This window comes from Equus przewalskii, chromosome 11, assembly GCF_037783145.1.
Source record: "Equus przewalskii isolate Varuska chromosome 11, EquPr2, whole genome shotgun sequence".
NCBI lineage: Eukaryota > Metazoa > Chordata > Mammalia > Perissodactyla > Equidae > Equus > Equus przewalskii.
The window spans coordinates 11,246,379-11,260,909 of record NC_091841.1 but is presented as its reverse complement, the minus strand read 5'-3'; the positions used below and the strand labels follow the sequence as shown (position 1 = coordinate 11,260,909).

Here is a 14,531-nt window from a genome sequence, read left to right as displayed (position 1 = left end):
ATAGAAAGCACCCAGTAAACAGCAGTTACATATTTTGCAACAGGAAACACACAATGCAGCCTACGAAGGGTTTTTCCTAAAATAATGAATCTGGATCAAATCAACGTCTGACTTTAATTACTAGTTTGCAGAAAATACAGATGATAAAGCAATAAATTAGACACCACAAGGAATGAGGGGCTTTGGACTAGACAAATGTCTCCGTTTCTCTGACAAATTCATGACATGGAAATAAAAGGGGTGGGTGAGAGAGCCGGTTCAGAAGAACAGAAACCTGGGAGAGATCGAACAACCAAACGCACCAGGGAAATAGAGTTACCATGATTGGTTTAGACTTTTGAACAAATCAATTGTAAAAGGACTCTTTCTTTTGGACAAACAAGAAAATTTAAATATAGATTAGGTTCTCAATGATACAAAAGAATCATTGTTAATTTGGTATTATATGTACACATGGTTATATTTCTTTTTTTATTATTTTTTATTTTTTTAGAGAAACTCTTTTTGGTGAGGAAGATTGGCCCCGAGCTAACATCTGTTGCCAACCTCTTTTTTTTTCTCCCCAAAGCCCCAGTACATAGTTCTGTATCCTAGTTGTAGGTCATTCTAGTTCTTCTATGTGGGACGCTGCCACAGCATGGCTTGATGAGTGGTGTATAAGTCCGGGCCCAAGATCCAAACTGGGGAACCCCAGGCCGGCAAAGCGGAGCACACAAACAACCACTCAGCCACGGGGCCGGCTCCAGTTATATTTTTCATTTATTTAATTTATCCATTTAGAGAAAGATTAGCCCTGAGCTAACATCTGCCGCCAATCCTCCTCTTTTTGCTGAAGAAGCCTGGCGCTGAGCTAACATCCGTGCCCACCTTCCTCCACTTTATATGTGGGACGCCCACCACAGCATGGCTTGACAAGTGGTACCATGTTCACACCCGGGATCTGAACCAGCGAACCCCCGGCCGCAGAAGTGGAATGTGTGCCCTTAGCCACTGTGCCACTGGGCCGGCCCCTCTAGATATATTATTTAAATCCTTACGAGTTTCAGATTATACTGAAGAATTTACAACAAACAGATGAAACAAGCATGGCAAAACATTAATCATTAAATCTAGGTGGTTAGGGGATTGTTATATATTATCTTTTTAATTTTTTGTGTTTGAAAAGTTTCACAATGAAGAGTAAACTTAATTCCTTAATAAACGGAGGCTCATATTAAGCGGATTCTCGTTAGATAACCTCCACGTTTTCTTGGGTGAACAGAAGACCACACCTACCCTCTCTACTTTGCAGAGATCTAGCGAGAGCATCCTCTCTGTGAGTGGCTCTGGAAGGATCCGAGAGTACTGCCAGACCAGCGTGCCACCAGCACAGGAGCAGAGCTCCAACGGACCCAGCACATCCTTAGTCTTCAGGGTCCACTCAGGAAGCCCAGCCTCCAGGAACCGTTCTCCTTGGGACTCCGGGCCCAGGGGGTACCACAACCGAGCATGTCGTTCCTGCTTTTCACCACAGACACACACCTGCACACTTACAGCAGGTCCTATTTCCCTCTAAGAACAAGGCCCTGTGGAGGGTTGCACTCCTGCCCAACAAGTTGTCATCAAACAAAATCAAGGCTGAGACCAACGTTATGCTGTGAAGCGAAGCTCTGTAATCACTGAAAACAGTAAAATTACGTTCTAAGACGTAGAGAATTTCAGAGCTGGAAGGAAGATCAAATATTATGAAATCCATCCATTCAAAGCCTGGAGCTCTGTGCATGTACTATGGGGTAGTCTTATCATTTTGCATATTAAAAAAAAACTCAAAAATTGTCAATTTACTGCAAGACAAAGATAGTTTTTCTCTTTTGACTGACATTGTGTCTCTTTAGATGGTTAATTACCTTATGTTTTTCTCAATCTGATCAGTTTCCTATTTTGATTAAAAAATATAATTTTTCTACTTAATAGAAATCTTTTAAAATATGAGATCCATAGAAGAAAATATGTTAGCCAAAGGGCTCCACGGTGGAGCTGCAATAGGGAACCAGTGCTCTGGCCCAGTTTCCCCAATTCGCTATGAGGAAACGGAGCGCTCCGAGAGGGAAAGCCAATTGAGCAACGTCGTACAGAGAATGGGTGGTGAAGCCAGGACCAGGACCCAGATTCCTCCCTCAGGCCAGCGCTCTTCTCCCCACACGACCCTGTCCCCCGACAGTATGGTAGAGTACAGCCTCGCTGTACTATCAAGTACACCCACAGGACGTGCACCCAAGTCCAAGCCACTGTGCAAGTGCTGGCCTGCCCCGAACAAGCAATACCCATGGGAAACACGTAAGTACCTGGATCTTGGGTGGTTTGCAATACTACTAACCACCACCTGCAATTTATTAATTGCTCACGACATGCCAGGTACATAGCGCTGATGAGACAGGTACATATTTATTCCCATTTTATGGATAAAGGAACTGTGGCACTGAGAAGCTACATCACTTGCCTGAGTTTATGCAGCTGGCCAAGGGCAGAGCCATGACCCACACCTGAACGTAGAGATGGGGTCAGCAACTGTCGATGCCACGAGGTTAAACTCACAGGGGTGGAAATGTGTCTCGTGACGTTTTCACGGCACCCGCGCCCTATGGCAAGCAGGAGCACTCAGATTCAGTACTCTGTACACCAAACTGTCAAAGTGACTTTCTCAAGGGATGGAGGAATGGATGGGAATAAAGAGACTTCTAACACTATGATGAACAAGATTTTCAAACTGGGGGAAAATATTTTCTCAGTGAAAAACATATTCCAGTGCCCAATCTTTCCAAGAAGAGTCATTGCATTTTATTGTAATCAGAAGAGCACTAAAGTAAGAGTCGGAAGACCTGGTCTCATGCCTGGCGAGTGACTTTTCTCCAGGCCTCCGTTTTCTCATCTGTAACAAGAGCTTGGATAGTCCCCACCAATACCCATCCTCACTTTAGCCATGAGTGCTGGAGGAGCAGAGGCTCCCAGCCAGGTGACTGTGAACTTGTTGGCTTTGATCTGACCCCGTTCTGCATCACCAGATTAGCACCTGAGCTAACATCTGTTGCCAATCTTTTTCTTCTTCTTTTTCTCCCCAAAGCCCCCCAGTACATAGATGTATATTCTAGTTGTAGGTTCTTCTGGTTGTGCTATGTGGTATGCCGTCTCAGCATGGCCTGATGAGTGGTGCTGGGTCTGTGGCCAGGATCTGAACCAGCGAAACCCCGGGCCACTGAAGGAGTGTGTGAACTTAACCACTCGGCCAGGGCCACAGGGCCGGCCCCCAGAGACAGCCTTAATCGGAGGAAAGTTCTCCATCTGTGTGGGGGATGTGGTAAGGGGGTGTGAGCATCCCAAAGCTTCCCACTTCCCTGCAGTTTGATCTCAAGCAGATTATGTCCCCAGGATACCTAATGACGCTGTGCAGACACTGCTGGGCAGTCACCTCAGTTGAAATGACCCTGCATGATGCAGCTGGGGAACAGGACCTACTGAGCTTCGTGCAGGCTCCAAGAAACAGATTGATGGAAAACCAGTATTAACAGCTGTATTTCAGGTTTTGGATGGTGTGGCCTTTCTCTCCACAGATCGCCAAGTTTTTCTGCTGTCCTCCCTCCACTCCGACAATTCCAGAATTTGCCAAGAAGTTATTCAAATTGGGTGGGCGGCTGGGTTAACGTCAGTGGCAAAGTGGGAGACATGGGGCCGCTTATGACACTGTGATCCAGTGCTGGGAAGCCAGAAAACACACCATGTTTCAATCCTGGCTCTGCCGTTCACCAATTGTGTGGTCTCGGCCAGTTACCCGCTCTGAGCCTTAGTTCCCTCACGTGTGAGGCAGGAATCACGCCTATTTTACAGGACAGAAGGACGGAACAAGAATGAATGTTCTTCCTGTCTCTTTTGCCTCCCTCTCCTCAAAGCAATCCAGTCTGGCTTCCAGCTGCTCTTGTTCAACTCGCCAGTGACTTCCACAAACATCAACCCACTGGGTAGCAATGGGCATTGTTGCCACTTCTTGTCGAAATGCTCTGCCGTCGGCTTCTGTGACACACGCCGCAGGTTGTTCTACTTTGCCGGGTGTTCATTTAGACGCCCAAGGAGCCTTCCTCCTCTCAGTGAACCAGCAGGGCCTCGTCGTTCCTGGCCTGCTCCCCTCTGCTCATCTCCCTACTCCCACAGCTTCAGTGAGCACCTAGTTGCAAGCCTCTCCCGTGACTCTTCCCCCACACCAGGCTTTTCTCCCCAGGTTGTGTCTATTTCTGACTGCTTTCTTGAGACCTCTCCCACAGGCACTTCAAACTCAACCCATCCCCACCCAAAATCGTAACTGTCCCGCCCCCACCCCAATGCTCCCTGACTCGCTAAGTCTGAAGGCAAGAGTCGGATGTCTCTCCCTCATTCACTCAGGCCCTGAATTCTGCCAGTTACACCTCCCAGAGAACGCATCCACCCAAGTCCTCACCACGGCCCACAGCCCTGCTCCGCCCTCACCTCCTTCCGTGCATGGCCTTGGCCACTCTGCTCATTGTTCTTCCGTGAACTCGCTGGGCTTTGCCGGTCCTGTTCCCTCTGCTGGGAACCCCTCTCCTTCCACAGACTCCAACCTGGCTCACTCTCCCTGCAGGTCAGGTCTCTGCTCGCGACCACCCTCTGTAAAATCACAGTCCCCAGTTAACCTCTCCCCCGCACTACTTTTCTTCACTGCATTTGCCGTCATCTGACGTGTTTCCTGCCTGTCTGCGCACACTAGAATGTAACTGTATGAGAGCAGACACTGTTACTGTCACACCCCTAACAACTAGCACGCGGGAGGCGCTCAGTATTTGCTGGATCAATGATTCCATTTCTCTGCTTTCCAGCTTTCCAGTGCTACCACTCCACTCCCAGCCACTCAGCAGCCTCCTCACTGGTTTCCCCTCAACTGCGCCTTGCCCGCCAATCCATTCCCCAGTGGTCTCTTCACACATAAACCTGATCATGTCATTCCCCTGCTCAAAACCCTTTCAAGAGCTCCTTGATGTTCTGAAAGTAAAGTCCCAACTCCTGAAGACGGCCTGTGTGACCTGGGACAGGGCCCTGCCCCCTCCCCTCTCCTCTTGGCTCCAGCCACGCTGGTCTCAGTTGCTCACACCCCACCAGGCTCTCACCACAGGGCTTTTTCACAAGCAGCTCCCTACATCCCACCTGCCCTGGCACCAACTCATCCACCAAGTTGCAGCTGAAGCAAAGGACAGTGGAGTGTAGAAGTTAAGCGCCTTACTCCAGCGCTGGACCACGTGGGTTTGAATCTCAGCTGTCACCTGGGGCAGGATACTTAAAGCAACTTGTTCCCCTCTCCTCATCTGTAAAATAAGGATAGTAACACTACCTACCTCACAGGGTTGCTATGGGGATTATACAAATAAACTCACCTAAAGGGCTGGCCCACAATAAAGGCTGAGGGTTTATTACCATTGTCATTCCTTGGGGATGCCTTCCCTGATGCCCCAGACCCAGTTAAACTGTCCCATTAAACTCCACAGCGCCAGGGCGTGCTTTCTGCCCCAGGTAGATCATGAGCTCTGTAACGGGCACTGCCTGTCTTGTTACAGCTGTGTCCCCAGCACCTAGGGCAATCCAGGCCTTGGCAGATGCAAAACACGTGTTAATTCCTCACAGCTTCCCTCAACAGGGCTGCCTCTGGCCAAGCACACAGAAGGGTACAGATCTGGCCCTAGCCACCTCCAGTGAGCTGGGTGTCCTTTGGCACAGAACGAAAGCCAACTTCACAGCCCTCAGGTGGTAAGAAAAGCCGCCACAGTAACCACAGCCAGCATTACAGAGTCTTGTCAGCTGTGAACTGAGTTCAGCCTCTGGCCTTTTAACCCCCAAAGGCATTCAGTGGGTTCCAGATAGAAGTGCTTGTCCCTCAGGAAGCCCGATGGGAGTGACTCTCCCAGCACCAAGCACCCCGGCAGGGCAGGAGTGCTGCCAGCTACCCGACTACCTCCCTGGGCGGGGTCACTGGGCAATGTTTACAGAACAAGCACCTTGAGGAGCTCCCAGGGAAGGAGGCGGAACAAGCTCTATGGAAGTTGGTAAAAAGATCTCAGGTCTAGAAGGGCTCTACCTTACAGTCTTGGGAAACAATCCGGTGGTCCGCAAGCGGGAAGGGAAGCCCCTGGACCTGCTCCTCACAGTAGACTCTAGTATCTCCCAGGCTACCCCAAGAGAAAGACCCAGGCACCCAGCAGCTGGGACACACCAGTCTTTATACACAGTTCTGCTGGGGGAGGGGGAGGTGTCAGGTGCCCGTCTCCACCTCCACCACCTCTGCCCAGGAGCTAAAGCCCATGTCCTTATGGATGAGCACCAAGCTGGAGGGGGGGCCTGGCTCCTCTGGCACCACAAAGCACTTATCCTGGCTCTCGGAAATGGTGACCTCGAAGACGTCCGGGGCTGGGGAGATGTCCCGTTCACTGCATGATTCCAGGAGTTCCGGCTCTGTCTGCAGCAGCACCATGGTGGGCTCAGAAGCAGCAGGAGGCAAAGAGGCTGGGCTGGAGGACGCCCCGGGCGGGTGACTGAGCTGGTGCCGCTTGAGGCTCTGGGGTGAGGTGTAGCCCATGCCACAGGTGGGGCAGCGGTACGGCTTGTCAGCCAGGTGGGACTTGAGGTGGCGCCTCAGCTTGGTAGCCAGTGTGTAAGCACGGCCACACTGGGGGCACGGGAAGGGCCTGTCCCCCGAGTGCAGGCGCTCATGAGCACGGAGCGTGTGTGGGTCTCGGAGGGCCTTCCCACACACGGGGCACAAGTGGGCCTCCCCGGTGTGGGAGATGAGATGGCGCCGCAGCTCTGGCAGCTGGGGGAAGGTGTCGGCACAGTGCGGGCAGCGATAAGGGCGCTCTCCCGTGTGCAGCCGCAAGTGCCCGCGCAGGCTGCCCCGCTGGCGGAATGCCCGGCCACAGTGTGGACACAGGAAGGGCTTTTCCCCTGTGTGGAGCCGCATGTGGTTCCTCAAGGAGCCCTGGTTGGCCAGGGGCCGCCCACACACGGGGCAAGGGCATGGGGCATGGGCAGCTGGCACCTGGTGAGTCTTGCGATGCAGCCGCAGGGAGGGCCGGCGGGCGAAGGCCTTGCCACACTGGTCACATGCAAAGGGCCGGGCACCTGAATGAACCACCTGGTGCTCTCTGAGGTCTCGCCGGGTGCCGTAGGCTTTGTCGCACTGTGGGCAGGGGAAGGGCCGCACCCCACGGTGGCCCAACAGGTGGGCTTTGAAGCTCTCCTCTGAGCTATAGCTCTTGCCACACTCGGTGCAAAGGAAGGGCTTGTGGCCTGTGTGCACGAATGCGTGCTTCTTCAGGTGGCACAGCTGCAGGAACGCCTTGCCACACTCCCCACACCGGTACCGTCGCCCCTGTTTTGGTGAGCTTCCTGCCAGGCCAAGAGGGCCCCTCAAGAGTGCAGGCAAGCCAGGGTGCTGGGGCTCTCCAGCCTGCTGGACCCTGGGCTCTGAGGTCTTTGCTCTGGGTGGGCACTGATCGCTGGGACTACAGAACTTCTTGACCAGGTAAGCATGCAGCTGGGCACCCCTGGCAGAAGACGGGGAACTGGCCTCATTGCTCTCTGGGCCTCTTTGGGGAGCAGAGCTGTTCTGAGGCTCAGGTGGCATCTGTGTCAGGGGTGGGTCCTCTGCGTCCACGCTGCCATCCTGAGGTAATGGGCCAAGTGGCTGGCTTTCCTTGGCAAGTTTGTGGGCTTGGGCCTTAAGTCCAGAGCTTACCATGCTCTCTGCCTGGATGCTGGGGGGCGATGTGTGACCAGGATCTGCAAGGCAAGAGTCGGGGGCCGGGGTCAGTAGAGCTTGTAGCAGGTGGTGATGGTGTCACCAGGAAGTTAAAGGAATGTGTCTTCTACCCAGCCCCTGAACTTCAGTAGGAGCAAGGACACCAATCTCTTCCCTGGAGCATGAGCCACACACCCCATTTATCCTCCCGCCCGGTCTCAGGTGCCTCCTAGGGAAGGACTCCTAGGTGCCACAGTGCCCCGGACATCTGGATAATCCATAGAGCAAGGTCATCCCTGAGTCCCCTTGTTCTCTCTCAGCGACATACACTTAGAATGAGTGGAGACCACCACCTCCTTACCTTAGCTCACCTGTAACATAAAGGAACCCCATCCACACCCCACATAGAAAAAACATAAGAAATTGGAAACCTCACACCCGTCAGAATGGCTACTATTAAAAAGACAAGAAATAACAAGTGTTGGTAAGGGTGTGGAGAAACGGGAACCCTCCTACACTGCTGGTGGGAATGCGAATTGATGCAGCAACTATGGAAAATAGTTTGGAAATTTCTCAAAAAATTAAAATAGAAATACCACATGATCCAGCTATTCCAATTTTGGGTATTTATCCAAAAAACACTAATCGAAAAGATTTATGTACCCCTATGTTCACTGCATCATTATTCACAGTAGCCAAGACTTGGAAGCAACTCAAGTGCCCACCAACAGACGAAGGAATAAAGAAGATAGATACCTGTACATACAATGGAATACTATTCAGCCATAAAGAAGATGAAATTGTGCCATTTTTGACAACATGAATGGAGCTTGAGGGTATCACGCTAAGTGATATAAGTCAGATGGAGAAAGCCAAATACTGTACGATTTCACTCATATGTGGAAGATAAACAAACACACATACAGATGTGGAGAACAGATTAGTGGTTACCAGAGGGGAAGGAGATGGGGGGAAGGCGAAAGGGGTAAAGGGGCACATTTGTATGGTGACAGATGGCAACCAGACTTTTGGTGGCGAACACCACATAGTCTATACAGAAGTTGAAATATACTGATGTACACCTGAAATTTACATAACGTTATACACCAATGTGACCTCAATAAAAAAAACAATAATAATAAAAAGAGAAACTGGAAACCTTATATACAGCTTGCTGTCTTCATCAATAAGACTTTACTACTCCAGGAAACCTACTTAGGATGATAAAAGTTGCAAATATCTATATTGTTCATTCTAAGGAAAAGACCTATCACTCTTCAATAGAAAGCATCAAATGACAGTTTATGCCCCAAGATTCTTTGGACCTCTTGCCTGAAAATTTGAGCCCTGCTGTGTCCATGAATCCTAACCTATTGTCACGATCCTTACCCAATCCTAATCAAGCCCCGCCCCCATCTCATACTGAAAGATCCCCCTTACATTAGACTTCAAAATTTCAATAAATACCCAGGTTTTGCCCTTGCCCTCAGAAAAGCTCCTAAGACTCTGCAGTGTTCTTCCTTGCCTTCCTGAGCCATAAGCTCTGCTTTGTCTTATCAACAGGTTGTTTGGTAGTAATTTGGGAAGCGAGCATTTATTTGACATATACCTGTGCAAGGTTCTGGGGCATCCTCCCCAGGGGAGGCCACTTCTTGCTGTACAGCAGACTCCACTTCTGTCACCACAGCCACGGCTGCTGCTGCTTCTAGCCTGGGCTGGGCAGGGCTCAGATCCTCAGCAGGCGGCCGGGGCCACAGTAACAGCTCAAAGCCTGGCAGCACGACCCGGGACACCTGCAGGTGGAGTCTCTCGCTGATCCACACCGGGGCCACGTTTCCCTCACCCTCCAGCCTGCCCCGCTGCACCAAACTGCAAAGCAGAGCAAGAGCTAGCTCACTAGACTCTCTTCAAGCGGCCCACCCTGAAAACCCCAAAAGGGCCCCATGCCTTCGGAACACTCACTGCAAACGATCAGGGGGTGGGGAAGGACATGGGCTTCGCGTCCCATCCCAGGCCACAACAGAAAACCTCAAAGGAGCATGTCCACTACATACTCTCCTGTAACTTACCTGGCCCAGCCTGAACTCTGCTCACAGGCACACGCGTCTCCCCATGGGCCTAGTGACACATCCTGAAATAAATCAGTAAGAGTCCTTCTCCCATGTGTTTCAGGGGGTCAACGTGGGAAAAAAAAAAAACTGGATGAAACCTCTCCTGAGACAGCTCTAAGATGAAGCCCCTGGAAGGTGAATGGTCTCTGGTTCTGCCCCTACAGGACTGTGTCATCTAATTTTTTCACTCAGTAAAACCCAAAAAGACTATTCCCTCATCTCCCTCCCAAGGGTGTGAAGAATGACAACATCAAATACATTACTGCCTTCCAGTAAGTACTAAACAGAAAAAGTAGTAAGAGGAATATCAACTTTTTTTAATATTTATTATGTGATGAAACCCTTTACCTGCGTTTTTACATCTATTCCTCCAAATAACTCTGGAGGAGTAAAAGAAAGGAAACAGCCATTTTTAAAAATTTTACATGAGTTAAGTCAGGCACGCCATTTAACTAGCCAGGTGACAAGGCTGGGATTTGCTTCTATGGTTGTTTAGTTTCATAAATCTTTGATCTTGACCTTCATCACTGCTGACACTACTCATTCAGCTTTTAGCAACTTTTCGCACCTCGATTCCTTAACGACTGCAAGCAAAGGGAAGAGAGTCCTGAAGAGAAGCGACAAAACCATCTCCTACATCTGGAAATACCCTGCTTTTTTGTAGCAAGCTGGAGAGCTGTCCGGAAACGTCAAGCTCTTCCAAACTTCCCATCACGGAGAGGAGACGCCCTGCCCCGCCATACCTCCTCCTGCCGTGGTTTCACTGCCTCGCCCTTCTGCTCCGAGTCACACTCCTCTTCCAGCGGCCCCCAGAGCAGTCCCGGCTGCAGGGGCTCCGCGACACACCAGACCCCCAAGCGCTGGTCCTCGGCGAGGGAGGGGCCGAGGGCCAAGCCCCGGGGGAGGCTCTGTAGAGCGCGGAGGACTCGGGTCGGCCCGGGCGGGAAGTCCCTGCGGCCGGGGGCACGGCCTCCTCCGGAAGGGCTCCATCCTGAGTCGGGGCCCCGGCGCCGCTCGGGGCCTGCGGAGACAGGAAGACAGCGGGTGGGGAAGGTGCGGCAGGAAGCCGCCGGTCCAGCCAGGCCCCTGAGAGGTTTGAGGGGGGACGAGGGTTCTCCAGAAGCCCCCAGAGGCTTTGAGGCCCCCGGAGGAGGAGCCCGGGCTCGGGAGCAGGGGGTTGACAGGAGATCGTCAGGTGTATCGTGGCCAGGGCAGAGGGTCGCGGACATCGCAGGTCACTCACCCGACCACACTCTCACCGGCTCCAGGCTCTGCTCCTCGGCCTCCTCCATCCCGGGTCGGAAAGCCTGCCTCCGCCGGAAGTGAGCGTCGCCTTCTCAGCTCCCCCCGGAAGCAGTCATTGCCTTCCAAATTTCCTCTCAGGAAAGAATTGTAAGAGTCGGATCTCATTGGTGCCCAGGACCAGGAGTTTGGGAGTACTGGTGAGGCAAAACTCTGTGCGAGGACAATACGAGCCTAGGATTCCCGAGGTCCACCAGAGAATCGAGTAGCAGGGAAAGCGGAACTAATTGTTCCAGCCACCTCCTTTGGGAGGGACGAGTCGGACAGTTATGCCGTTTCCCCCCCACGGTGGGCACGTACAGGAAATGGGCGGAGCTCCTGGAAAGGCCATGTTTGGACCGGGCAGCGGGTCGGAAGTGGGGTGGAGGTGTGGCGGAAGTGGTTGGGGAGTGCAGAGAGTGGGAGGAGTAGGTACCCGTTCTACCGCGGAGGCGGAAGTTTGCGGCGCTTTGACAGGCGTGGCAGAGGGAGCAGTGCCTGACGACGGTGAGCTGCAGGGCGCGGGGTCTCCCTGGGTGTGGTGGGGAAAGGGAAGGGACTGGCCAGGTCGTCTGAAGGGATGGGGTCCGGATGGGGAGGATCTAGGCGGATCCGAGGAAGGGAGCAGGGGTGGGATGGGGCCTGGGAGCCTGGCCTTCCCGCTGCGGGGATTATGCCCCACTCCTGGGTCTGCAGTGAGAGGACTTCATCTCCTTCGCTGCCTTCCTCCTGCTCTCCCGAGGGCAGAGTCCAGGTCAGATCGCTGTCATCGAGCAAGCCCATGGGAAGGAGGAGTCTCCCTGGTCCGATCTGGCGAAGCGCTAAAAACAAGAAATTTGGGGGAAGTGTTCCACCCTGCCACTTATTAGGCCACGCTTTCGTCTCTATTTCTCAAACCGTGAAATGGGATAATTACACTCAACATTCGAGTTTTGTAAGCCATGAAGCTCTATGCAAACGCGATTGTAGTTGAAAGTCTTGCTGTTGTATTGTGGGATTTGCGTTTTTGCAATTCTGGAGCCCCAACTAGGAGGGCGATCCCAACGGCAGAGAATACAATTTCAAGTTGTTCTCTAAATTCTTCGCGGAGGAGATTAGGGGAGAGGCTTTACTTCGCCCTTTTGTAGAACCTCTCTGAAACCTGAGAATCGCGTGAATCACGGTCACTTAGAGAAGTATTGAGGGATTGACTTGTAAAGAGACCACTTTAGACAGACGTGGATTAAAATTTTGGCTCTGCTGTATGACCCTAAGCAATTTGCTTATTTTTTCTGGTCCTCACTTTCCTCAAACTGCTTAGTAGTACATGCCTCACTGGTCCTGTTGTAAAGTTAAAAGATAATTTGTGTCCAGTTCGTGGTGCTATATAGACCCTCAACAAATGTTGGTTCTTTTCTCCACTTAGATAATTCATTCACTCATTCGACAAATGACTGATCATCTACCATGTGCCAGACATAGTTCTGAATAGTCAGGGGGTCTTTTTTTTTTCTCCAGATGCCCACTTTTTAAATTACTTTTTTGAGGTCATATTGGTTTATAACATTATGTAAGTTTCAGGTGTACATCATCATATTTCGCCTTCTGTATAGCCTGCATTGCATTCACTGCCAAAAGTCTAGTTTCCATCCGTCACCATATGTATGTGCAGGTCAGGGGTTCCTAAACAGGGATTCTCAGAGGGCCTGTAAACCCTTTAAAATTGCATGCAAGATTTCATGCACGTGCTGATTTTTCTTAGGGAAAAAGTCCACCAATTTCATCAGAATTTCCGACAGATCTAGGACTTCCCAGAGGTTAAAACCTCTGGCTAAAGTGATTCTCAAAGATTTTTGTAAAGGTAGGCATTTTACCTACTGAGAAGGGAAAAATTAATCTCAAAGTAAGGAGTATTTTACAGGGCGTGGTGCAGGCCTGTAGGTGGCTGGAGTCTTAGGCAGCCAGGATGCTTCATTTCCACTGCTTTATGTTAGTGCTTCCTGACCCTTCGCCTGAAGGGAAGCTCTGCTTCTGGGCTCACAGCGGGCAACAGCTGTGGGTTGGAGGGTGGCGAGAGAGGCCTGTCTGGCTGGGGAGGTGGGAACAACTGTGATTAGTTATTCTGGAAATGGAGGCCATGGAGCGGGGGAGGGGTCAGTCCTGGAAGACTGACAAAACAGAGGAGTTGTTACTGGAAAAAGAGATGGAGTTCAAGTTCGGCTCCCTTTTAGAGAGTCTCTCCCTCCCTCCCTCCCATGTACTTCAGCTCCCAGCTGCTCCTTCTAATTCTGTTGTTCACTTTAGCACAAGTATTTTAGAACACCGGAGAATTATATTTCTGGGAGGGACCTTCACTTCTATAAATGAGTAAATTTAGGCCCAGATAGGAAGAGGACTCGCCCAGCATCTTGGCAACTCATTGGCTTAGGCAGGGCTAGAATCCAGTTCTCCATATACCTCATCCCATGCCTTTTTCATTGCATCAAGCACCCGCTGTATGCAGAAAGACTTCTCTGGGATGGCTATGGGCGGGGCTGAAGGAGCACTTGGTGCCTGGGCAGTGACAGAAGAGAAGGGATGGAGACAAGGCTCAGGCCTACAGAGGATTGCTTTGAGCTGAATTCTGTCCCTGCTACCCAGTAGGGTCCCCTTTTGAGGAGCCCTCAGAGTCTCCTGGTTGAATGGGGGAAGGAGCATGGAGATGAGTCAGGAATAGATTCCTCAAGGCTGAGGGCTGCCTGCACTGGAGGGTTGAAGATGGAGGAGGGGCTGGGGTGAGGGGCCCAGCAGCACTCCCTGAGAGAAAGGCACTCCCAAATCAGAGTCATCGTTCTCTGCGTTCATGGGAAGGGACTTATGTTTTGGTGGTAAGGAGCGGAGTGAATAAGGGTAGCAGATAAGGCCCTCGGAAAGGAATGGAGAGAAGAGGACTGTTTTTTGGCTGTTCGGCTGCTGGGCTTAGGCTCAGGAGCTTGAAACAGCTTTTGCCACCTAATCAGTGTGGTTGCCCTGGTAATGGGGTGGTTGTTGCTAGGCACAGGGAGCCAGTTTACCATCCAGAGTCCTCGGCTGTGACGCATGCAGGAGGTTGTCGCGTAGTCTCTGAGCCCAGAGGTGTTCAGGGTCTGGATCTCTGCTGGCAGCTCTCCCTTCTTCCCCCTACCCACGCCTGGTCTTGTCCCACACTCCTTATCTGTTCTGCCGATTCTCTGACCATATATGTCATTTTTGGGCTTCAGGAATGCAGCGGGCTTAGAGCAGCCTCTTCTCTGGGGTTGGACTGAGTGAGTTGAGTTGAAACTCCCCTCCCTCACCCAGATGGTGAGCTCGCCGTGGGAGAGGGATTGGCTTCCCCTTAGGGCTGAGGACAGAAGGTGCTGCCCCCAGGC

The 14,531-nt window shown here is 51.5% G+C and overlaps 2 protein-coding genes across 8 annotated transcripts in view; one reads left to right on the top strand and one right to left on the bottom strand.

Moving 5' to 3' along the window:
* Window positions 1–95: 95 nt before the first annotated feature.
* Window positions 96–11,249, bottom strand: ZNF408 (zinc finger protein 408). 2 transcript variants are annotated; one of them, XM_008543092.2, is made up of 5 exons: window positions 11,126–11,249; window positions 10,626–10,903; window positions 9,841–9,902; window positions 9,381–9,640; window positions 96–7,812 (listed from the first exon to the last, which is right to left on the bottom strand). In XM_008543092.2, exons 1-5 carry the CDS (start codon window positions 11,172–11,174, stop codon window positions 6,287–6,289), a joined length of 2,175 nt encoding a protein of 724 aa, XP_008541314.2. In that variant the 5' UTR covers window positions 11,175–11,249; the 3' UTR covers window positions 96–6,286. The 2 variants fall into 2 exon arrangements, with proteins under 2 accessions (XP_008541314.2, XP_008541322.2); XM_008543100.2 differs by lacking the exon at window positions 9,841–9,902 and having other exon boundaries at window positions 1,141–7,812; window positions 9,381–9,564.
* The window catches only part of ARHGAP1 (Rho GTPase activating protein 1), a 19,989-nt gene continuing 16,363 nt past the window's right edge, over window positions 10,906–14,531 (top strand). For 2 of the 6 annotated variants that reach the window (XM_008543120.2, XM_008543111.2), the window contains exon 1: window positions 11,320–11,670. Coding sequence is in view for 1 of the 6 variants with exons in the window: in XM_070565027.1 (XP_070421128.1) it covers window positions 11,454–11,670 (217 nt within the window). In the remaining 5 variants the exon portion in view is untranslated. Of the gene's footprint in view, window positions 11,671–11,905; window positions 12,098–14,531 lie in introns of those variants that run through there. The other 4 variants (XM_070565025.1, XM_070565024.1, XM_070565027.1 and 1 more) reach the window with 4 other exon arrangements.

What these genes read in the sequence shown, in the direction of transcription:
- ZNF408 (XM_008543092.2), bottom strand. Translation starts at nt 11,174, where the DNA reads ATGGAGGAGGCCGAGGAGCAGAGCCTGGAGCCGGTGAGAGTGTGGTCG. An exon ending in TGAAACCACGGCAGGAGGAG is followed by an intron (nt 9,903 to 10,625) that starts GTATGGCGGGGC and finishes GATTTATTTCAG; the next exon opens with GATGTGTCACTAGGCCCATG. An exon ending in TGCCCCAGAACCTTGCACAG is followed by an intron (nt 7,813 to 9,380) that starts GTATATGTCAAA and finishes CTTGCCTTGCAG; the next exon opens with ATCCTGGTCACACATCGCCC.